General features: G+C 44.5%; 1 protein-coding gene across 1 annotated transcript; it reads right to left on the reverse strand.

The window, feature by feature from the left end:
• Window positions 1-1,294: 1,294 nt before the first annotated feature.
• Window positions 1,295-25,728, reverse strand: LOC147880303 (EH domain-containing protein 1-like). The gene is made up of 16 exons (XM_087370686.1): window positions 25,579-25,728; window positions 14,569-14,648; window positions 12,687-12,755; window positions 12,510-12,567; window positions 12,287-12,339; window positions 12,125-12,161; window positions 11,878-11,939; window positions 11,591-11,704; window positions 4,175-4,277; window positions 4,023-4,072; window positions 3,348-3,476; window positions 2,991-3,242; window positions 2,760-2,839; window positions 2,337-2,463; window positions 2,108-2,251; window positions 1,295-1,925 (listed from the first exon to the last, which is right to left on the reverse strand). The coding sequence occupies exons 1-16, from the start codon at window positions 25,661-25,663 to the stop codon at window positions 1,740-1,742; spliced, it is 1,629 nt and encodes a 542-aa protein (XP_087226812.1). The 5' UTR covers window positions 25,664-25,728; the 3' UTR covers window positions 1,295-1,739.

Here is a 25,728-nt window from a genome sequence, read left to right on the forward strand (position 1 = left end):
AAATGTGACAACCACTCGATGATGGACTTAGATAAAACAAATACTATAGCAAATATTATAAACATGAAGAGCACCCACCAAAAGATGGATTCATTGAGCTAAAACAAAACACATAGTTTCAAATAGGACATCACCACTTGTTTCTCATGCTATGCATGATGTATTTGTGTGCTCCTTTAAGATGGAGAAAACATGACTTTGCAAACATACCCAATGATGGACTTACAAAGTTTACACAAATATCATAAACATGAATAACACAGCCTTTGCAAGGTCATTTAGATTGGAATATGGACTCAGAGAGCTGAAATGAACGTTTAAACATGAAGAAAGTATAAATCACGCGAAGATCTAGGCCACAGTACATGAAGTACATAACCAATGATGGACTCAAGGAGCAAAGACAAATACTCAAACATGAAAAACAACTTCTAGTGAACCCCACACATCTCTTACACCTCCCATCTAAGACCTTAGAAATTGTTGAAACTTGCATCCGTGCACCTGTGTGCATGTGTGTCTGTGAATGGTGGGAGGGGCGATCAAAGGGAGCAAACTTCAAATCATAGTCACATGAAAACCTGTTTCATCTTGTTCAAAACCTCAAAACACAAAACGGACGAAACATTTCGAAATAGGACAAAACACTCTCAATGAAACCTTTGTTTCGCCCAAATCAAAATAAACGTTTTTGCCGTTTTTTCTAGAATCCTTATGCTTTTAAGTTTTGGCTCCATAAATATTAAATGGTCTAAAGTTGAAACTTGAGAAAGGAGATTTAACACTTGAATTTAAAGACATTTGAAGAATACGTTTGTGTTTTGAATTTCCTTTTTAGGTTCTTGACTTGTATTTCTCTTAGTTCACTCTAAACTTGAATATAACATATACCTAGATGAATCCAAGAATATTCCCAAACTCATCCTCTAAAAAAACAACATAGTGTAGGTTCAATCTCATGATAGTCACTCATAAGATTGAAAACCATAACTCCATCACGCATAGCAAGGACTAGCTACTATCCTTTTTTCCCCTATCCTTGTATATATATCATTTCGAAACCTATCCGAACCTGAGAAAGGAGATGAATTCACATAAATTTGACGTATCTTATTCGCTCCTATAAGGGTATATATCAAGTATCAATTCGAAACCTATCCATTTCATCCGAAAAGTCGAAACAAAACGAAACTTGTCGAAACGACAAAACGTACAAAACTTTTCTTGCAATTATGCTTCAAATCCAAATAATTTCATTTACACAATTAAAGATAAATTTTTAATACATTGGTCGCAGTATACATCAATGTAACTCACTCAGCTGAGATGACTGATGAAATGTTAACTCTTGAATTAACCCTCCATACCTGCCTCTGTAATTCCTCATAGAAAAGGGAAAATGAAACACCAATCTAGCATTCAGTGGAGATCTCCACCAGAACAGATGAATATATCGCTAGTACTATGGTAAGAGAAAACAAGGATTCCCCTCAGACTCAGAAGGTTCAGTTCACCACTCCATTTTGTAGGATGAATTTACATGATGGAAGTCAAAGAATGGAATGAATTAGACTAAGCTTATTTAGAAGCTTTGGCATTGAGCAAGAGCTAAATACAAGAGCTCCACCATTTGCCAGCCACAATTGACCGTGTGTGTCGAAGACATTCCATACCCCATATAAGGTGGACTGATACTCCGAAGATATCTTCACTTGACAATTCTCAATGATGGCTGTGCTTCAGTCATATGGATTGCGGAACTTCTTCAGGAGATTTGGAATGTCATGGCCAAGCATATCATCAACAGCCTGAATCATCTTGGGTTTTAGCTTCTCAAACCTGTCAAAATTGTACCCAGATAGGACCTCCCTGAAGTGATCGACATTTGGGAAATCTCCAGCTGGTAAGTGATGCTCCCTTTGGACCTTCAGCAAGACAAACAAACAACCAGCATGATCAGTAAGACATGACGTTACCCCTAGCTGCAAAAGAAATAGAGAACCTAGCTGCAAAAGAAATAGAGAACCTTCATTTCTACGTCATTTGGTATTGTTGAAACAATGTAACGTTAACCCTTAAATAATTCCTAAACAAGTAGTGTACAGACCTTTGCAAACTCTTCTTCTAAATTGTCAATGAGACGTTGCTGTGTTTTCACTTTGCCCATCATGGCGGGCATTTCCCTCTTCAAATGACTGATTATGTATGCATGAATTTTTGCTGCTCGTGCACGCTTGACAAACTCATTTATCTGCACCACCGAGGAGAGGAGTCTTTGGCATCCGTGGCACATTTCATATTTTTTTTAAACAAATTGCAGAAGAATAAGAGCTTACCCGTCGATCACAGGATTTCCTAGGTATGTCCTTCAAATCTACAAGCAGGTCTTCTTGCTCCCTCTCAAAAAGTTCTTTGCCAATTGGACCTATAGCCCTTTCATTTATCGGTTTATCATTGAATGATCTGTGCGCACATATTTCAAGAAATGAGACTTCAGTCAAGATTTGATTGATTGATTGACAGGCCTGCTTCCAGGCCTACATAACTGCATAACAGAAGACATCTTGCAAAAATGTTCTGCTAGGCTGGTGGGCCATGCATCCACTATCTAATAGGTACATTAATCAATTAAGCATCTACCGTGCTGTTAAAAAATGGCAATTCCATCTTGGCATTTAACAGCAGAGCTTCCCTGGCAGATGCATAAGCAAGTCCAACAATGAAAATACTGCCAAAGTGAGGGCTGCAGAGTTGCCCACCCAATATACACTCGCATCACCTCCGGAGTGTTCAAAACTTTGCCAAGAGACCACATCAATGCCCCATAGACTCTCATTAACTACAGATACAATTAAGAATAGTATGAGGTCCAGAAGAGCTCGCAACAATTTGAAATCTTCACAAAACCATATTAAGTAATTTATTATTCAACCACCCAGATATTCTACTTGTGAAAGAAACTATGGAACAGAGAGAAAAGTCTATCGTACCTGTTGTGTATCAACTTGATCAGCCTTATTGAGAACAACTCTTATTTTATCATCATGTCCATGAAGAGAATTTATGACACGTTTGAACTCATCACTGATATCCAACTTGTGTGGATCAAATAATAGCAAGATAAGATCACATTTAGCAGCAAACCATTCAGTCACTCCTGTAAAATCATAGCTGCGTTGTGTACGTTGCTTTTCCCCAGAAAGCACTCCAGGTGTGTCTACAAATGTAATGTGTTCCAAAAGCTAATAGCATGGTAAACAAGTCAAAGTTTAGATGCCATGTTGCAGAAAAAATCCTCTTGCAAGGCAAACATTAAGTATCTGCAATCAATATCAGAGATCACTTACAGGGTGTGGCATCTGTGAGCACTCAAATTTAGAAAGAAATGCAGTACCAAACTTTGTGAGCCCACTGAAGGGCATATCAGCCTGTACAGCAATGGTATTTCCTGGTACACTTCTGCTGTCTGTACCTCCCTATACAAAAAAAATAACCCCAATTCAGAAACATCAATAATGTAAAAAGGATGAAAACAGAATCCAAAATAAGTCCAGAACCTCTCACTCTTTCTTTTTCTCCCTCTTCCACATGCCCATCGGATGATACGGTCACAATAACCACCAACATCAGTCAGACAAAGATGCCTCTCTCCTCAACCTCACTTGGCCTATTAACGGACAGAGCTAGATGAGCCGATGTGGATACACAGTGGGGCAGGAATCCAAATTGCAAAATGCACTCTAGGTAAAAGTGAGCCACTTGGACTGGCTCTGCCAGTCGTATACAGAAGAGAATTGCAAACGGAACTCATGTGCCAAAAAGAGTGTTTGAGTGGAATTAACGATATGCTTCTTATGGGTTCCAATAAGGAAAAAGCTTGTTTCAACTATACCACTAAAACAATACAACTTAACCAAAACAACATCGGGCAAAATCATAATCAGAAAATAAAAACTATCCAACAAAACTGCTCAGACTACAAAACTTATCCATAAGGCCCTGAATGGAATTTGATCACATACCATCACGACAACGAAACGGTCTGTCGTAGGTTCTGGTCCAATGTGAGCTCCTGCACCAACCAAACCCATTATAATTTCCCGCTGAACAAAACTGCAGTAAGAAAAAGCTACGAGGGGGCAAAGTTAAAATAGTAACTGCTTCTCCAACTCACCTGGATAATTTCCTTTCAACAAATGCTTGATAAAAGTGGTTTTCCCAGTAGAGTACTGACCAAGCAGCATGATCATAGGCTTCGCATCAAATTCACTTTCAGTCTGCAAGGCAATCATATAGACAATATAAAATCATACTATTCCATCCTAACCCATGGATAAGTTTGAAGACAGAACTGTAAGCTTCCAATACCATGCAGATACTGCATAGCTACACAGCTTAGTTATTTAATTGTCACAGAATCATTGATAGTATGTTAAAAGAAGTATGCTTTATAAATAGTTCAGCAGTTTAAATTCTTCAAATACCAGTGTCTTTTGAAATGTGTCAGCTTTGGAAGAAAATTGTAGGTGAATCACGTGTCCTCACTAACTCAGATTTCCTTGTTTGATATCAAGAGATACATTTATTTGTATTCAAGGTTCTAGCGATTGACGGTCCAGGCTTAGGCAGGCTGATACAGAGGCAATCACCTAAAAGTGGACAACTGAATAAGGAATCTGCAGCAGAAACCTCTTTGTAAAGCATGATGTGTTCATTCGGATAAAGAAGGATAGGACGTGTGCTGTTAGAACTTTCACATTGAACCTGATACATGCCGCAGGTCCCGGTGCCATGGGCTGTACTAGGCGACTCCATAACCGGAGATCACCAGATCATGAGGGACTACGCACTGAGCACTTTTGCACATGGGTACGAGGTCCTAGCCCCAGTCCTAGCGCAGATGTTCAACCATGCCGTATGCCATGGATTCCCATCTACTTGGAACACCACCACCATTGTACCGATACATAAGGCAGGGGACCCCATGGATACTGGGAAATACTGCACTCTCATGATTGGCCACACTCTAGCTAAGATTTATGGATCAGTATTGGACAGGGCGATCAGTAGCCATACAGAGGATCATGGATAGCGGGCCCTTGGGTAGGCAAGCTTTTGGAGACAACACTCCACATTGGATCATATTTTTACCTTGAGAGCCATCATCGAGGAAGCGAAGTTGTAGACTTTCTAGAGTCTAGTGGCACACTATAAATTGTTGTACTTGTCTTGAGTCTTTAAATATCAGTCAACATCAAGCTTCATCTACATGTGAGTATTTTGGTTATTGCCTTGCACTTGTACTTTCTTGCCTTTTCCATCATGCTTTCCATCTTTCCATTCCGTTCCTAGTTTCTAGTGCTAGATTAGTGCTCTCCCTACCATCATGTCTCTTCAATACTTTGGGTGATCTTCTGCACACTAGGAGCCAAGAAGTGGAGAGTAGGAAGGAAAAATAGGGGGAGAGATAGATCTGTGGAGAGGGAGCCATTGGGCTGCTGGGGCTGCAAAGAGCAGGCCACAGGGGGAGGAGCGAAAGAGCAGCGATGCCAGTGAGGGGGCAGGGGGAAGCAAGAGAGGGAAGCATCTAAGAAGAAGAATAGGCAGGGGGAGTCTAGAGGGGAAGAGACGTGCAGAGGGACCAAGGCTAGGAGGCAACAAGTGGCAGCAGGGAGTAGCAGGGTGGGCTGCAGGGAGGAGCAGCAGTCGAGCAGGGAGGTTGTGAACGAGGGAATTTGAAAACATGCTCCCAAGACAGCTGAGAGATACGAGGGCGTGCACAACCTGCAGTAGATAGGAGATAGGGAGAAACCGAGATGCGCAGGTGGGAGGTATCAAATAGGTAGGGATGCTTTTGGCTTCCTTGCTTTGGGCAGAATCAAGATGTGGTAGGAGGGTTTTGAACTCTCACCACTCCAGAGTATGAATTTGTGGACTTTCGGAAGGCTTTCGACATAGTCCCTCGCTCTCGCTTGATCAGGGGACTACAGGAGTTGCATCTCCCAGAGGTGATGATCTGGGGAGTGATGAGTCTATATGAGTTCGTTAGAGGGCGAGTCTGCGCTCCTGGGGGGCTGTCAGATTGGGTTGAGAGCACCATAGGGGTGAAGCAGGGTTACCCCCTCTCACCGACTCTCTTCGGGCTATACATTGATGAGATCACATCCTTTGTTGATCGCCTAGGAGGAGAGGGCTCCCTCTTAGCTGATCTGATGGTACAGATACTACTATACGCAGATGACATAGTCCTCATTTCGTCCTCAGTCGAGGGATTGCAGAAACACTTGGAGGCCTTGGAGATGTTTTGCAGAAAGAGGGACCTGACAGTCAATCTTGGGAAAACCAAGGTTATGATCTTCAACACATCCCAAGCAGTGCTTCATCAACATCAACGTCGACCTAGTTTCACTTATTGAGGGCAGCCAGTGGAGATAGTGCAGTCCTACACATACATAGGGGCAGTATTCACGGGACCAGGCTTCACGATGACCCATGCCGCCAGAGCACGACTCACACGTGGGAAGGGTGCCTTGGCCTGATTAGAGAGACAGTGCTTCCAGGTGTATTTCCAAGATCCACCGACAAGGGATGGCTCTTTGACACTCTCGTAAGACCGACTGCCATGTATGCTGGGGGAGTGACCTTTCAGTTACTGACTGGAAGGGATTTGAGAGGCTACAGGTGATCATGGGATCTAGGATGATTCGGAGTAAGCCTTCAGTTCCCCATTATATCATATAGGTAGAGTTCGCCATGACACCTCTTCAGGTGGACGCCCTCTTCCAGACCATGACCTTTCTCCACAGAGTTTGGGCCCTACCTCAGTGGAGATTACCGAGATTGGCACTGGAGTCATCCCGACGACTGGCAGAGAGAGGCTTTGATACAACATGGTATGCGCGGGTGTCCACATGGTTTGATAGCCACGGTATCCAGATGGATAGGCTCCCCCCCTTTCAGTAGATGCACCACCGGAGCTCCTTCCACATGACCTTCTCCAGCTCCACACATCTCAGGCTTGGGGGGGGAGGGGGGGATCAGGAGTTCCCCACCAAGACCCAGTTCTACCATGACCTTTTCTGAGGATATCGGAGCAAGGCTTCATCATCGGGCCCTAGTACCTCGAGGATAGGAGAGTCTCACATGCCTTGGGGATTGCTATCGGCGGACAGATACGAGTCTCCTCCCACCAGTTGCAGATTGAGGCTGGGAGAGCGGTTGGCATACCTAGAGAGCAGCGGGTCTGTAGACTATGCACGATGGGGGAGGTCGAGATAGAGGAACATTTTCTCTGTGTCTGTCCGGCCTATTATGAGATCCGAGGATGATACCATTGTCTCTTTCAGGAGGGGCTCAGCTTTGAACCACTCACACGACTGATACATTTCCCCGACCAGGTTTGCGTTGGGCTCTACCTGATTGAGATGCGGAGACATAGGGATTCCCTTGTGCGGCAGGCCACAGATCAGCTACAGTTGATGCCTCAGGACACCGAGCTAGACTGTGCACAGACACACGTCATTGATTTTTACGCATCCAAGCCAGCGCCAGATGAGATCGAGGGGGAGGAGCTTGAGGAGACGAGAGCACTATGGATCAGCAGTGAGATCCGTCACTAGGATACGACTGGACGAGACGCGGAGATCACACACGACACATGGGGCGACCAGAGCACGCACAATTGAGGTCCGACCTATCTCAGCCCTCCTCAGAGGGGACTGCCAAAATGAGGCATTACTCTCGATGTAGCCCATGGGATACAGAAATCCAAGAGAGAGCACCCCCTGCCACCGCGGGAGACAGTCCAACAGACACATATGCGTGAGCTCTTTGCATCACATCAGAGGGCCATCAGGGAGCTGGGTTATATTGAGCCTGCACATGTACTTGGAGCTCTGGCTCTGAGCAGTACTTGCTTGCTCTTTTTCCTACTATTTTGTACTAGCTTTTTGCATTCTTAGCACTTAGTACTCAGCAAGGGCCTTAGTGTGCCCTTTGCTTTCAGCCCACAGTGGCTTGTATGGGTTACATATATATTTTGTACTTTGTCTCATAGACCCGTGAGGTCTCCCGAAGACGTTAATACACCTTTCTTTCTTTCTTTCTTTCTTTCTCTCTCTTTGTGGGCTGCCGTTCATGAAGGCGGACCTGTTTTGGATCCATAGCATTGAAATACACAAGAGGGAGCTAGGGAAAGCACTAGGGACAGCTTTGGAGAGCTGTGTGGTCAAGTGTGGCTGCTAGTAACAGCTCCGGGCTCTGTGCAAGCCTTAAATGCCAATGAATTGATGCTATGACAGCTTGGGATGTGCCTTGAGCTCCTTTGTTGATGCTGGGACCACTTGAAGGTGGTTATATGCATTGGAATTGAATGCCTTCTACCATGATTGGCCAGAGCAAAGGACTGCAAAGGTTATGCTTTGGGCCGCGGAATGCCTATTGGGTGGTGGAATGCCCATGATGCAGGAGGAATTGTAACCTTTGTGTGACCTCGTTTCAGGGATTTTCCAATCTATAAAGAAATACCAAAAGGGGCACCAAGGTTTGGGGCCAATCTGTGTCTCTTGTATTTAGAGCAGCGAACCACATGAGCCTCAGAGACACTGGCCAGGATTTGGCTAGATATCACTCTTGGAGGTAGATGAGATGGACTCTAGCTTTTATCAGTATATGGGAGCCAAGACCTTTTGTTCATCTCAAAAATGGTGGTATAATATGGCATTACCACTGGAGTGGCTATTTGCTCAGCCCTTTGTACGAGGTAATTCCCCGTTGAGTGATCAGCCAGAGTGGTATCCTTGTGTTTTTTGGGGAGTTGTATTTGCCTTGGTGTCCGTGTTACTAAGGAGTTTATAAATATGACTTTCTTTTCTCTGAGGGAGAAAAAAAAGTGGACGACAAGGCTGAGCTGGAAAGAGATGGGAAGGGCCTGAAGCAAGGCCATGTGCAACAAAAGAAGGTGGTAGAAATACAAATTAAATGCCAAATAAATGCACTGAAATCCCAGATAAAAAATGCATTTTGGGTGATTGATGTATTGGATACAAAGACAGAATGCAATGGAGAGGTGATGGGAAAGCGAGAGATGTAGCAAACAGCAATTGGTGGGCCTGGGTATGTTTAACATATCTCGGAGTGCCTGGCTTGGGACATCATAAAGAGAGCATGCATATGTGTACCAGACACCCGGGTTTGTGATAGGAATAGGCGCCTTTGCTTCTACGAGAAGCCCACAGCCGATAGTGGGATCGCCTCCTCGAAAGGATCTGCTCACCTCATCTATCCTGCATGTGAGAAAAGCCCGCTTCTTCCATCGCGTCATACGAGAGAGAGAGAGAGAGAGAGAGAGAGAGAGAGAGAGAGAGAGACTCTAAGACCAGGTCCGCCGACTACATGAAGGGAAAAGGAGATGTTCTCTGCTCTGCCAAGGCACACGACCAAGGAATCCCACATGACGTGGATTCTCCGTACTATTCACCCGTCAACCAAGGCTAGCAACTAAAGGAGTTGAATAGTCCGTACTATTCACCTGTTAGCCAAGACTAGCGACGAAAGGAGTCTCAACCCTCAGCCACCGCATGTGCGATGCCCCATAGAGCTCCTACTCTAGAGCCTCGCTGAGTGCTCCTCCAATTGTGTGTTCCAATGACAACACCCGCGCAATCCAGCCCCTGCTCCCTACTTCGTCAAAAGCCACCGCAAGAGCTACGCTAAGAGCCACCTACATGAAGACTCTATGTTCCGTCACAAACAAGGCAACGCCACCCATGCGACGTGAAGCTTCCAATTGCCATGCTCATTCCCAATCCAGTAATGCACGTAGTGAATTCCTTGATTGGAATCCTGCCACGTGGCATATTTGCCATGCCCTCCTTTTTACCACTCTATGAGCTTGCAGGTACATTTAATTCACCCCGAGGCACATTTAATTCCTAGGCGTCCTTTGCCCACCTAACAATCCAAGGCCTTGCCACATGCAGGCTAAAGGTATTCAAACGGAATTTCGCAATTTCTCAATTCAAAATTTACATCCTTGTGACAGATCCCAACATCCCGAAATCTCACAAAAAAGAGAGGCATCTAGTCTCTCAACATAAGACGGCCATTGGAGATGTTAGGGTCAGTAACAACGATCATAAACCTCAGGACCCCATCAGCCCTAACTGCCTCTGCTACGGAAGAAAGTAAACCAAGGAGAGGGGGAACCTTGTGACCAAGCTGAGGGAGGCTCCAATTGTGGCCAAGAACCGGCAATAAACCTCAGGAAGATCAAGACTTGATGAAAAAGCGGTATCCCTCTTGTCCTCCTCCACTGAGTCGAAACCTATTGAAAAAGGTGAGGGGGCGAGCAATTTGGAGCTGGCTAAAGGACTAGCTAAAGCACCACAACTACGACACCAGACGATTCAAAACCCACATGGAAGAAACCTCTCCCTAGAAGACGAATATCTGAGAGGTGTGGAAAGAGGTCCGAGGAAGGGCAGCAAGTGTCCATGCACGTGCATGTGTGCATGAGTGTGTGCATGCGTGCATGTGGGTATGTGCCTGTGTGTGAAAAAGTGAGTGATTGAGCATGAGGTTGTGAAAGTGAGTGTAAGGAGAGCGTGGATGTGTGTGTTGAGTGGTTGAGCGTGAGTGTGAGAGTGTGAGTGTAAACGTGAGTGTAAGGAGACTGTGAATATAGGTGAGTAATTGAGTGTGAGAATGTGAGAGAGTGAAAGAGATGAGAGTGTGTGGGTGAGAGATGGCAAGCAGCAAGAAATGGCCAAAAAAGCAAGAATCTCTTTCTCAATTCAGTTTCATCATTAATACTGGCAGTCTTCCTTCCATACTGGATCTTTTACTTCGGGTGCAATTTGACCTCAATATCCTATCTCGAAATCACCAGTAAATCTAATATCTTGAGAGGTGCAGTCAAATTAATGAAGCAGTACACGCACAGCAAACAGTATAAAAGCTTGTCTTTAGCATCTCGATTCTTACCCCAGGGTCCTGGCAGCTGAAGAACAAGCCTGAAACTTTAATTCTTATTTCCTTATTCTACCATTAAGCATTCAAGAATAGCTACCCAAAGAGAGAACAGGTGTGAAGCTCCAATTCTTATTGGCATCGTCTATTCCATTAAACAATTCTAGGTGAGTGGCAAGTGTAGTGGGTAAGAAAGAATCTAAAAAGAAATCTAAAATAGGCACTTCTCAATGGTTATAAATCAAACTGCAAATTCTACTACCTAAACCCTCAACCGGAGGCCTCATATGCATCTGATGAATTGGATTATTTGAAAGTGGAAATCACTTTTTTGGTGAGGTAACCTTGATGTACATTTCGTGTCATTGTACAAAATATATTTAGTGCAACCAGCAAGAATTATTATTCCAAGGCATTGAAACCTCCTCCAGCAAACTTATGATTACGATCTTCACCAAAACCAACACAAACTCCAAATTCCAAGAACCTTCATAGCACACATGTAGCAGTTAGTATAAGAAGTCACCATGTATCCTCAAATGTCCAAGCCAGCTAATTGTGTATAGTCATCTTGAACCCATAAAAGCTCAACAAGCAGTTTCGTGAATGAAACAGAACTTACCAACGAAGATGAAACGAAATCGTGGAACAGGTAGGTGGCCTCCAAAGGCTTAAGCTTTTCCACATAAAGCTTCTTAAGACCATCAATAACAGATGTCACATTTGACATCGGAATCTGGACCAAGGACATACACTGTTATGATATAGTCATCCCAATAAATGAATAAAGCAGCTCACAACGAAAGATGAACGTAGTAACTGACTACTGCTGTCCACTGCAATGTTTTCCATCTGCTTCTCACATCTAGACATTTTGAAAGGATGATGCGTAGTCATATCAGTCTTTACCTTCTTATTAGACTTCTGAGAAAACCACTGAGCTGTCGTTGCTTGTAGTTGTGGTGAAGTTCCTAAAAATGTTCCAAACAAGGTTATCTCTACATAAAAAAGATCAGCCAAAACAAATCAATATGTACAACACAATGTACATGAGGAAATTATTTGTATACGTATGAAGTGTTGAAATCAAGTAGACATGCAATGAAATTCTGGGAAACATAAGAAAGTTTAAATGTCAACAGAGAAGTTTGCAGACCGTTTACAAAAACCTCTGTCGGTGGTAGCCGGCTTTTCTGAACAAATTAAGAAGAAATAAGTATATTTGGAGCATTGACATTACAGTCTAGCATCTAATAAATGTGTTACAAAGATGTTCAATATTGTTGATTATGATCATAGATATACAACCAGTACATACAGCCAATAACTCCTCCAAGCCTTCCATCACCGGAGGACTAATGTCTTCCAACTCTGTAAAAGAAAATAAATAAACACAGAAGATCTCTCCATTAAAATCAATTGATAAATACAGCACACACTAAGTTAGGTGACTTGCAAGATTTTTGATCATCGCCTTACAAAGAGTACTGTATTCTGAATGCAATACCCTGACATAATAAATCCAATACATCTGCAGTTACCTGAATCCTTCAGCATGTCCGCTGATACTGGATTACCGGTTTGTGCAAGAGAGATGATCTGTAGTTTATGCAAGTCCCCATTTTAAATCCAACCACAATCCTTGTTCTATGAACTAGATTGACCACAAAAATATGGTTTTATCTTTCCAGTAAAGCGAAAAATTAAGCAAAGATAACCTGCATTGCAGTGACAAACTCTTGAAACCCAAGATATCCTTGACGTTTGGAATCCGACACTGCCCACACCTGCAGTGAAAACATTTTGCTCTTTATACATAGAGAGGACCAAAACCAGCTCCCTAAAGGCTTGTAAAATGACAAATAATGACAGCTTACAGCCCAGACAACTAGTATGATAGGGCTCCTGACCGACTCAGGCTGGCCCCAACCGAGCCCACAGCTCCCCATAAATGGGGCTGTGGGCTGCCCTTTTTGGGCTGTGTGCTGGCCGACTCAATTGGCCAGCCAACCAGCTTTGTTAGACTCTATATAAGGGCAGGGTGCTGCCCCATTTGCAGCCCCTCCTCCATGCAGGGACCCAGCCCTCTTGACCAGCCCTAACCAAGGCCTGGTTGGCTGGCTCAACGAGCCCCAACCAGCCTTACTGTTGGCTGACCTTCCTTTGAAGCTTACAGATAGGGAGGTGACATTTCCAACACATAGACCCTTCATTCTTTCCTAGACGTTAATCAACTTTTGTGCTTTCTCTTCTTGCGGTCCACCCTCATGACATGCAAATCTCATGTTTCATCTTATATGATGCAAACCTTGCTTTCTTGCAAGGCTCCTACAAGGCTTATACTGATTTTTCATGCCATAGTACTTGCCCTTTGGATTCGACTGTCTACAATTGCGGTGACTATAATAAGTTTTGACGAATTAAGCACATTTCCAGATCTATTTTTGAATAAGAAAGGTCCCATTGTCCTTTCAGCTTGTAGTCCTTATCATGTCATCAATGGATCTCCTTCTCAGTGATGAATGTCACAAAAGTCGCATTCCTTATGTGACTAGCTCGCTGTTGTAGCTTTTGCACTTACATCCCTGCACTTCCCTTTCAAGATGGCACTGCCTCCTTCCTCAGTTTGCTTGGCTTGCTCCTGATCGTCTTGCAACACATGCATTGCCAAACCATGTCATGGCATTGCCAATGCTGGGAATCACTGTAACAAAGTCGGTTGTGATAGGCTTCCACCACCTCTCTTGAAGCATTGTTGATTTGCATCTTCATATTTGGCCTTTTCACAAAGTATGCAAGCTATATATACCTTCCTCACGATTCGTCAATGGAAAAGCTTGTAAAGAGCTGGTATGTTGCCAATAGCCAGTAACTTTATGAAAACCAGCGTAGGGAGGGTTATGGCATTTTTCAAGATCTTATGACAACAGGTTCTGCATGCATATACAAGTATGTAGAAGTGATTGTGGGTATTCCCTTGTATAAATTGTCACCCAAATTTATCAGTGCCGTGCTGCATATATGCATGCTGCTATCATATTCTTGCACTTGGATTATAATCCATGTGTACTGGGTTTTGAGTTGAAGGCGTGAACTCATCACCTTATTCTTGGCTGGTCTCATTTATTCTTTCATTACGAAAGGAGAACTCCCTATCAAGAGGTTCTTGAAGGAGAGACTGCTGTAAATCTATTTGTGGGTTATCATACTCAAGATGTGTATAACTCTCACCTAATCCATCCTCTTCAAGAGGGGGTGAAGGTACTCTTCTCTCTCTCCTTGGGGTAATGGAGGAAAAGGAATAAGTTCATTGTTATATGTCCCTTCCCCTTCCATTCTTAATACAAGAGAGAAAATGTCTTGCTGTAATTTCAAAAAAAAGAGGTTTATTTTACAGCAAAAGTCAAGTGTTGTAGAGTTGGTGGTAGCACATAAAAAATTGACACCAAGAAGCTAAAGTTTCAAACATAACGACGCTTGAAACTTTTTCCAAAGTGACCTTCATGCCTAGTTAAGGAGCATCATACATATTTTAATCACCACACTCAACAAATTTATCAAAAAGATATCCCCCACCAAAAAAACTGCATCACGTGATACCTGCTTAAGCTCTGGCCTTGAAAGTTTTGAAAGAGAGAAAAAATTAACAGCATCAACACCTGTAATCCTTCCATCGCCATCTATACCGAGATAGGATCAATTCATCATTAGTCACATAGAAAAGAACCCTTCTAGAGAATCTATTATGATCCACAGACACAATACTAAAGGCCGACAAAGTGCCAAAACATTGATAACAACAAAAGCAAGACATCTTAGATACAAGTAATCCATTAGATTCTTGGCTCGCAGAAAACCGAGAACACTAGCATGGTAGCACATTTCTTTTATTTCAAGATTTGCAATACACAACACGTCCACTAAAAGAGCAACCAAAACAATACACATACTTTTGTAGTCCAACATCCCAATGCATTCCCACAGTTCATTGCAATGCTTGTAGATAAATTTGCTGAAAAACTGCTTAGAGGAACAGAGTAAAGAAGTGAACAAATACCAAGCTACAAATTCTTAAGAAGCATTTCCATCCAAAGCACTAAAGAAACACAAAAGTCAAGATTCAAAATGTACTAAATAATCACCTTATGTTGGCTCTCACAAATAACAACACATACTGAAACCAGGGCTCCTCTGCCATACAACAAGCTTCCTACAAATGATGACTATTTAACTTGTGCCTCTCTTTATAAATATTTTTCCCAAGTGAAGCTCATAAAGGCATATGTACTTCCAAGGAAAACTATGAAATTGCCTTACAAAAATGGGACAATAACCTTCCAAGTCTAAATACTCATGGTGATCACTCCATCATGCAAGTGATAAAAGTCTATTGGAGTTACTGCTCATCCTCATGGGGTCGTTTACATAGTTAGGGTGTTTTCTACAGTGAAATTAGATGTGGTGAGTGTCCACGTGGCTTCTGTTAGATATCAATGCTCCACTCTCATGTAACTACGCGGGAACCAGCTAACTCTACTTGTAAGCCCCCCATATGAGAAGAAGGCATTTGAGTAGCTTGGTTATCCGCTGGGTCCTGGTTTGGACACCAGATGGGGGCCATGTGTGGCCTGATGGCTGGACGGCTTCAGATAGAGTTGGCACACCGCCAACTAGGCTACATGCAAGTGCGGGAAGGCATCCCTTGACTAACCGCATTGAGGGTAGACGGAGCATTTCCCGGGGCAGTGTTGGAAAGGTCACCTCCCCATCTGTAAGCCCCCATATGAGGAGAGCATGGGGGAGGGAGACCTAGGGCAGTGCCCAACAGGAAAAGAGAGAAAGGGGCTGCCACATAGACAGCATCATGGCTGGCATGAGGGCAGCACATCTAGAACTGTTAAGGGCAGGACAGAGGGCCAGGAAAGTACGGAGTAGAAGCAAGACAGTCTGGGACAAATTGCAGAGGAGGCGCACTGTTTGCACAGGCGCAGACATGGCAGGGAGTGCAGGCTCAGATCTGCAGCAAGGAATGTGACTGTCAGTGGGCAGGTGGCAGGCCTTTTATAGGCTGCATATTTGCCTTGAATGGAGGGCCAAAAGCCCTGGAATTTTGGGCCATAAAAGGCCTGACTTGTGAGCCCTTTAAGGGCGGTTTTTTACAGACTGAGTCGGTTTTTACAGACTGAGTCGGTTTTTACAGACTGGTCGGTTTTTTGGTGCAGGCCTTGGGGCCTATATAAGGAGGCCATTCAGGCCTCATTTCCACATCATCTGGAGCAGCAATTCCACCAGCAGAAGGAGCAGCAGCAGGGCTATCTTTGGGCCTACAGTCAGGAGGAGAAAGTAGTACCTTGTGCTGCAGACTTAGCTAACAGGAAGCTGCCCACCTAGACTGGTTTCCAGACAGCAAGGTGGAGAAGATCATTCTAGACGGAAAGTCTACTCACGCTCGAGGTGGAGCACGCGGACTCTAGTCTAGAGATAGCCAGCAGATAGGAGAAGGACTTTTGTGGTAAGATCAGAGGACCACACCATTGGTGGGACTCTGGATCTATCTCTTTTGTATTGTGTCCATAGTTGTGGACGGAAATATATTATTTGGTGGTTTCTCTATCTGGTTTGGTTCATTGTCTATTGATGAGTCTGCACACCTATTGAATGCACATAAGTAAAGAAGTTTGTGATTCCACACCCACACCGCACACTGTGTGAGCTCCTGGGCATTATTTCCGCTGCGTGTACCCTCTGTTGGGTATTTTCTAACATGGTATCAGAGCCCAAGTAGGAGGCTCACAGGTGTGGGAGCCTGAAGGCAGGGACCTTGCTGAAGGACGACCCTGATTCAGAAGCTCTAGGGAATCGACTTCCACGACTGGAGGATTGTGCCCTTGCGAGAAGGAGGGTGACTCAGGTTCAGTCAGGTGCGTTCAGAGTTCTGGTTTACTGAATTTGAGTTTGGTTGACTTTGCTGAGTGGTATATACAGCAGAGATGTCGACAGCCTCTTCAGCCCCTGCTATCCCTTCCTCCTCCTCCAGTTTTCTCTCTTTCACTATCCCTAACTTTGGAGAGTCTGGGAACCTAGACGGGACTAATTACCCGATCTGGAAAGTGAAGATCCGGAGTCATTTAGTGGCTCGGAAGTTGTGGAAGCTAACCACAGGAGAGGAGTCAAAGCCGGCAGACATGGTGGACAGTAAAGGGAAGGTACTCATGGCAGTAGACAGAGAGGAGCTTGAAGCTTGGGAAGAAAGAGATGCCCATGCCCTGGCAATAATCATAGGGACTACGGCCGACTCTGTTCTTCCGCATATCCAGCTGGCCGAGACGTAAGTAGAGGCGTGGGCCACCCTGAAGGATCTGTACGAGACAGATAATACCTCCCGGATCGTGCTTCTTCAGCATCAACTCTACAATCTTGATATGGAAGAAGGCGATACGGTACATAGCCATTTGACGAAGGTCAAGGTGGTGCGGGATCAGTTAGCAGCGATTGGTCAGAAGACAGATTCATGCCATCTGGCCTTGATGGTACTGAGGAGATTGCCTCGGAGTTTCAAGAGCTTTGTTACGGCTGTGACAGCAGGACAACGGACCAAACCTCTGACATTTGAGGAGTTGTGTCCATTACTGCTACAGGAGGAAGCTCGGGAGAAGCTCTACAACGAGGACAAAGATGACAAGGCGATGCTGGTGAAGGATTCCGCAGGTAAGGGAAAGGGCAAGCCTAACAGTGGCAAGTCCAATAAAGATGACTCTGATGACGAGGGGACTTCGAAGAGGAAGCACAAGAAGAAGTGTTTCTATTGTGATACGCTCGGACATTTTGCAAAGGACTGCAGAAAGAAAAAGGCGGATCTGAAAAACAAACAGGAGTCTGACCCAGATTCAGAGGGAAAGGCCAAAGCTAATGTGGTAATCGAAGAATTGTTCCTGGTGACATCACCGAGTGTTACCGAGGTCAGGTATGTTGATCCCGAAATCACAATAAGGATGTCTGACATAGAGAGTTGGGTCGACGAGGAGTCAGATACCTTTGTGAAGGTGAAGGACATTATGGAGCGCTTGGTACCTTCCAGGTGTGTGGCTGTTGACACTGACACGAGGATGGATTCCATAGAAAGCCCTGGGGTCTCATGGTCAGATGGATGCTGGACTTCAGAAGGGGACAGTATAGGATTACACAGGATCTTGGCGGGTGCCTCATTGAGGTAGAGGGTTTGCTTTCAGAGCGAACATTCAGGCAGTACAATAGTCTGGTATGTATTTGATATTCTGCATTTGAGCCTTTAAAGCATGCTGTGGAAAGATTCTGCTCTTCATTTGTCTCAGGTGATAAGAGATTGGAAGGAATTGGCCTTCTTCGAAGGCAGAAGGGGAAGTATGGGTGCTTCTTCAAATCTCGGACGCAGATTGCTAGAAGGTTGTGGACAAAGAGTACTAAAGCCAAAAGAGTACCTGCTTGAGAACTCAGCGAGAGTTCATGGTCCAGGTTATCTGGATAAATTCATTGGTTGCAGACCTTGCCAAAGGAAGGACGGGTTGAAACAGACCCTCAGAGCATGGTGCCTGGAAGACTCCAGGTTGTTCACTCATTATGAGAGGGATGACTGGAAGATCGTGACGGCTGGGTTGCTCAAGTTCAGAGGCGGGAATGTGACTGAAGGAGGTGGTACCAGGAGGTGCTACCAGAGACGGACCTATGTACCAGGATGGTGTGCGGAAGCGGAACCGGACCTAGTGGAGCAGGAGCCACTGGATGAAAAGCCAGGAAAAGATTTCGACACCGAAAGGTTCCAGAGGACTACGACCGTTACTGGAGCATCTTCATCGACGTATTGGCATTGGGCTGAGATGTGTCGGTGAGAGGGGGTGTTGGAAAGGTCACCTCCCCATCTGTAAGCCCCCATATGAGGAGAGCATGGGGGAGGGAGACCTAGGGCAGTGCCCAACAGGAAAAGAGAGAAAGGGGCTGCCACATAGACAGCATCATGGCTGGCATGAGGGCAGCACATCTAGAACTGTTAAGGGCAGGACAGAGGGCCAGGAAAGTACGGAGCAGAAGCAAGACAGTCTGGGACAGATTGCGGACGAGGCGCACTGTTTGCACAGGCGCAGACATGGCAGGGAGTGCAGGCTCAGATCTGCAGCAAGGAATGTGACTGTCAGTGGGCAGGTGGCAGGCCTTTTATAGGCTGCATATTTGCCTTGAATGGAGGGCCAAAAGCCCTGGAAGTTTGGGCCATAAAAGGCCTGACTTGTGAGCCCTTTAAGGGCGGTTTTTTACAGACTGGGTCGGTTTTTACAGACTGGTCGGTTTTTTGGTGCAGGCCTTGGGGCCTATATAAGGAGGCCATTCAGGCCTCATTTCCACATCATCTGGAGCAGCAATTCCACCAGCAGCAGGAGCAGCAGCAGGTCGGTTTTTACAGACTGGTCGGTTTTTTGGTGCAGGCCTTGGGGCCTATATAAGGAGGCCATTCAGGCCTCATTTCCACATCATCTGGAGCAGCAATTCCACCAGCAGCAGGAGCAGCAGCAGGGCTATCTTTGGGCCTACAGTCAGGAGGAGAAAGTAGTATCTTGTGCTGCAGACTTAGCTAACTGGTTTCCAGACAGCAAGGTGGAGAAGATCATTCTAGACGGAAAGTCTACTCACGCTCGAGGTGGAGCATGCGGACTCTAGTCTAGAGATAGCCAGCAGATAGGAGAAAGACTTTTGTGGTAAGATCAGAGGACCACACCATTGGTGGGACTCTGGATCTATCTCTTTTGTATTGTGTCCATAGTTGTGGACGGAAATATATTATTTGGTGGTTTCTCTATCTGGTTTGGTTCATTGTCTATTGATGAGTCTGCACACCTATTGAATGCACATAAGTAAAGAAGTTTGTGATTCCACACCCACACCGCACACTGTGTGAGCTCCTGGGCATTATTTCCGCTGCGTGTACCCTCTGTTGGGTATTTTCTAACAGGCAGCCCACTCTTGCGAGGTCCATTTGGACCTCAGATGATCCCAAATGGCTATGTTATGCGCACCGGTTCTATCGTATGGTCAGTGGCCTATTTCGGGACCGACCCCAATCGACCGTTTTGGGTGGACTGGGTCCACCACCCAATTGAGCCTAACCGACTACGACTGGTGGCTATATAAGAGCAAGCCCGTGAAGCCCATTTCATCACTGGCTACAACAACCTTGATTCCTTAGCATTCAGCCTCCGTCTGCTACTGTTTCCAGCACGCCATCAAAGCTTCTTTCACAGGAGCGCACGGTTGGGAGGCAACGCCATCTATTGTATCAATTCTACAGTAATCAAATTTTTTATTCTCCATACTATCTTGTTTTCTCTCTTGCGTAAGAGATCCTGTTATCTGTTGAGCACAAACGTTGTATTATTTTCTTACAGCTTCATTGCATGCAGTTGGCTACGTAGTTGACCAAGCAGTTCCATGAGAGTCGATCTCCACGTTTTCAAGGAGGAGATGCAACCTTTGGCATCTCCACAGAGCTGGAGGTTGAAGGTTTGTGAGCCGCTGGCAAGCATATGATGAGGTGGTTTCTCTTGGCAGTTAAGAGATGCTTTTAGGTATGGAAGCTTGTTGTCTTTTGCAATGTGGGTGTGTAGATGGTTGTGGTAGAGACTTTGTGGCCAATTGATGAGTCTTGTAATAGTAACAACCCCGGTCTCAGTTTGATAGAGTAATTGAAGTGTTTTAATTTGTTTGATGCATCGAATTTCTTTCTCAGTTCATAGTTTCTTCATGAGCTTTAGCTTTGAATTTACAATTGTTTAATTGCATGAATAATTGAACGAGATATCTAGCATGAATAATTGAACGAGATATCTAGCCATCAGTGGTATCAAAGCCACAAGGTCGGAAGTTTTGTGAGTTGTTGTCAGAGGTCCCTCGTGATAGTAACACTGTGGTTCATGCATGTCTAGGAAACCTATCCAAGGTGGTCGACCATCCCGGATATAAGAAGACGGAGAACAATCGAGGTCACAGGAGGAGATCCTCTCTTGATGTCCTAGCTGAGGCATGTTTTCAAGTTCTCCTAAATCCTACAAGGTTGTAACAATGGACACATCAAAGAAGGCGTGGTCGACCATCCCGGTTGTAAGAAGACAGAGAGGCAATCGAGGTCACAAGAGGAGACCCTCTCTCGACGTCCTTACTGAGGCGTGTTTTCAAGTTCTCCTAAATCCTACAAGGTTGTAACAATGGACAAATCAAAGAAGGACAAGCACAGTGCAATATTGGCAAAAACTTTGCGTCATGGCATCTAGACAAGATACCTTTGTGGGAGCAAAAAGATGAGAAGGCGATTGGCTATATGGGGAGAGCTCTAGGACCAAAGTACTTGAACCATCTCGACATGAAAGTCACAACAGCAGTGAATGGCAAACACTGGAAACACTATTCGAAGTTTGTATGAAGCACTTGAAGTCGAACCTAAAGCAAGATCTATTTGACCTTCAGATGAAGGAGTCTGAGACATTGGGAGTATTCTTGAATCGGAGGCAAGCTTTACTGAGGCAGCTAAGTGATCTTGGAGCACGAGTCGAGGATGAAGACAAGAAGGCAATATTGTTAAGAAGATTACCCCGGAGCAAGATGGAGAGAGAGTTCGTATATTGCGCCTTAATGATGACATAGATTTTCTCGACTGTGTAGGGATGCTGCTAAGTGAAGAGAAGCGCAATAATATTTCCTTGTATGACAACAGAGTGTATGCTGCCACTGATAAAAAGAAGAAGATAGGACGTGATACTCGAAAATGCAAGTACTGTGGGAAGGAGGGGCAGATAGAGAAGTACGGCTACACTAAGCAATGCTACGAACAGTTGAGCAGACCAAAGACAAGGCATTAGCAGTGAAGACCAGAACAAGAACAAGATACTATGTTGGCTGAGGTCGATCATCTCCGTGATCAGGATTTTGCTTTCAAGATGAGTCATGCTCTTTGTGAGCACTAGTTGAAAAGTTTTCAGGAGTAGTTGTCTTGTTTACACAGTCAACTTTCTCCCTCATTTCGGCTGAGGGGGGGATTGTTGGAGTTAGTGCTCATCCTCATGGGGTCGTTTACATAGTTATGGTGTTTTGTATGGTGAAATTAGACGTGGTGAGTGTCCATGTGACTTCATTGCATGCAGCTGGCTATGTAGTTGTAGAAGAGGATGAGCCGCCCTCATTCTTGTTCTCTAGACTGTTCAATGAGAGTCAATCTCCACGTTTTCAGGGAGGACATACGACCTTTGGCATCTCCACAGAGCTGGAGGTTGAAGGTTTGTGAGCTGCTCGCAAGCACGTGATGAGGTGGTTTCTCTTAGCGATTACAAGATTCTTTTAGCTATGGAAGCTTGCCGTCTTTTGCAGTGAGTGTGTAGATGGTTGTGGTAGAGCCTTTTGCAGTGAGTGTGTAGATGGTAGAGCCTTAGTGGCCATTGACAAGTCTTGTAAGAGCAACAAGCCCGATCAGTTTGATAGAGTAATTGAATTGCTTGATTTAACTGATACGTCAAATTTATTTCTCGGTTGACAGTTTCTTCATGAGCTTTAGCTTTGAGTTTACAATTGTTTGATTGCATGCATAATTGAATGAGGTATCAATCCATCAAAGTCTTCTCACCCTATGAAGAAATTTTAACAAAAAAAATCACCTTTCATTTCAAGTACCAAGATTTAACGTGGGCATGGGTCCAGCTGAACAGTATGCATCCTACATTAAACATCAGGCAACCAATGAAAGTGCCCGTACAAAATTTGGGCAATGGCCCTCTCAAGGCTAAATACTCAAGATCACTATGTCATGCATTGAAAAAAGTCCTCTCGCCCTACGAAGAAAAGTTTTCAGGAAAGAAATCACCGTGGGTATCCATCCAGATTAACAGTATGCATCCTACAATAACATCCCATGCATAGATGGCCAGTTCCCCAACCTTCACAATCAAAATCAGACTTGGTATTAGAACCAATATCATGCACAAAATAAGAATTCGAACTATGCTGCCCTGCAGAATCTGCTCCCAACAGCGCCCTGTGCCATTGCCAGAGGACAGGTTATGGGAGATGGTGTCCATCATCACCGCTTGGAACATCTAGGTTGCCCGCTGCATTTCTGCGATGGGAGGCCATCATAACCTCCTGGCAGCCACCCTAGTTGCCATCAAGCAAGACATTATCTACATCCTACAGGCCATATAGCAGAGTGGGTCGTCAAGATCTCTGACAACCACAAAGAGGTGGGCACGTTTCTGTAAGGCTTGGCCTGCAAGTGTCCTTGATGTATCTATGAGTGAGGCATTCGCTGGATGCATAGTCCTCCACCCTGGTTGCTAGCCCCTGTTTTAGAAATTCCCTACGCTGTGAAATGGGTTCTCTAAAAACACGTTGGTTGACAAGCAGCCCTTTTTTCTAGCGCTTCTTCCACAATCAGCACCTCATGGATGACTCGTTTGCATAGTTGGTTTTTGGCCTGCCGTAGGTAGCCTTAGTGAAGGCTTCAGTTTGGAGATGGGCAAAGTTACAGAATTTTTAAAGTTTTTATTGTGAATTGTTGATTGGTCCACTTGTGTGTTTTTTTGTTTTTTATGATTGATTATCTCCACCTATTCCTCCCTCTTTCTCTCTCTTTCTATTTGAAGGCAAGCCCACCCCCCCTCCCCCTCTTCTCCTTCATGCACATTGAAGTCGTCTCTCTCTCTCTCTCTCTTTTCCAAGCTACGCATTTGAGGCAGGCCTTTTGAATGCTTTATGAGCATTCATCTTGTTTCAAGCATTTATAGAAAGTTCTTTTCTCGGGGTGCCGGGGGGGGGCAAAGAATTCGAACTCTCAAGGTCAGTTAGACCATGTTCTATAAACCACTCATGGCTAAAACCACCTTCAGAAAGAAGTCAATAACAACAGGCTGTGAAAGTAGACTAGATCCAAGCAAAACAAGGGCTGAATACCAAAATAAGCTCGACTGCCAAGGAGGAAAACATAAACTGAAGCACCATGACAAACTCTTGGCTTTAGAGAAGCCATGAGCAGTAATTACAAAAATCCTTCCTACAGGAGTCATTCGAATCATATCCTATCTACCTCGAGTTGTGTAGGCTAGACAGAGTAAGTGTTATACACTAAGGAAAATCAGAGATCAAACTAAACTAGTGAGAGTAGTGAGAGTAACAGACTTTGGAATCCCCTTACTAGTGAGACTATTCTTAGTGTATAACACGGGGCGAGTGTTATACACTAAGGAAAATCAGAGATCAATCTACGACCATTTCTACCTCCTTCTGAGGAGTGTTTTCTCATGCACCGCATGATGTATTTCCAGCTTGAGCTTTTGCTCTCGCGGGATTTGTTTATACTTAATAGAAGTCTTTTTTCTGTTTATTTTTTTTTAAATGCGACTTGCCAAGACAAACAATACATCTTCCTTTCCACCATTACAAAAGGTTTGAAAATCCGTGAGCCAATAATTAAATCCCTTTAATCTAACTGGGGATTTATTCTAACCTAGTTGAGAGTCATGGTATGTGATGGAGGCTGTTGCATCTAGGAACCAAGAGAGACAAAATGCCTTTGCAGTTTACAGGATACATTTAGGCAGCAGATACTAAAGCAGCAAGTGGTCTCCCTTATGCACTTTTCATTGAACATTAAAATATTATAAATGTGCTTCACGATAGAGGCACGCTTTTCTTTCAGCTCCTAGCCCAGGGGCAACGATGATGAGACAGTAGCTATATATTGATGCTATGAAAAGACAATCGGTTTAAGAGTTAGTGGCATTGTAGGGGAGGGGTTGCAAGGGAATATGCTCAATTGTTGCATATGGTTAGCAATCCTAGGGCATTCGCTAAAAGCAGCCACATAGATATGAAGCTGACCAGGGAAAAAGATTGATGGTTACCAGGTGGACATACGAAGCTGACCAGGGAGAAATAATGATTGATGGTTACCAAAGAACTCGGGAGACGTGTGACGCTCAAGAGTTCAGACCTACAGGCAGAGGCGGCCCGAGCAAGTCCTGAGGTGCTACACGGCACTAGAGAGTCGGTTGTACAAGGATCGCATCCACTGACAGCAGATCCTCAAAAGTGGAACAACTTTCCTCATATATTTTTCTTCACTAAAAGGATAATAAGACGACCTTGAGGTTCCAGTCTCCCGTCATCTTTACTTCGGGCTATATTTGCCATCTCGTTACCATCAAAGGAGGGGAATCTAATTTTTGACAATTCCATGACGGATTTGTGGAAATCCATTCAGGCTTTAATAAAGGACCACATGATTTTCACCTTTAGACTGTGCCTGCCGCTTCACGTGCAATCCTAGATCAGGGATGATATTTTCGCTAAAAAAGAGGTGTCCGGCTCCGGAAACCGTGATTCAATCATTATAAAATATAGCCAAAGCTCGAGTACAAGAGCACCTAAGACGGGCAGATAAACTCTGACGGGAAACAGAAATCCCGTCGAGCCTACATTGCCAACAGTCCAGATCCGGGGCTAAATCGGTGGGATTGATGCAAAGAAAGAAGAGAGGCAAAGAGAGGCAGCTGCTGCATGCATTTAAATACAAGAGAATTGGTGAAGCGCATATACGAGGCAAACCTGAATCTGCGTAATCGAACCATTGTTTGTAGGTATGCTCGTCTCGTTTGGCGACAGGGGAAGAGCGAACAGCAAGGATGTCCATGTTGGAGATGTATCGAAGAGAGGGGAGAGAAATGCTTGATTGAACAGAAGCCAAATCAAACAAGG

Source organism: Dipteris shenzhenensis, chromosome 32, assembly GCF_047967505.1.
Source record: "Dipteris shenzhenensis isolate YYH24624 ecotype China chromosome 32, Dip_SZ_1.0, whole genome shotgun sequence".
Taxonomy (NCBI): domain Eukaryota; kingdom Viridiplantae; phylum Streptophyta; class Polypodiopsida; order Gleicheniales; family Dipteridaceae; genus Dipteris; species Dipteris shenzhenensis.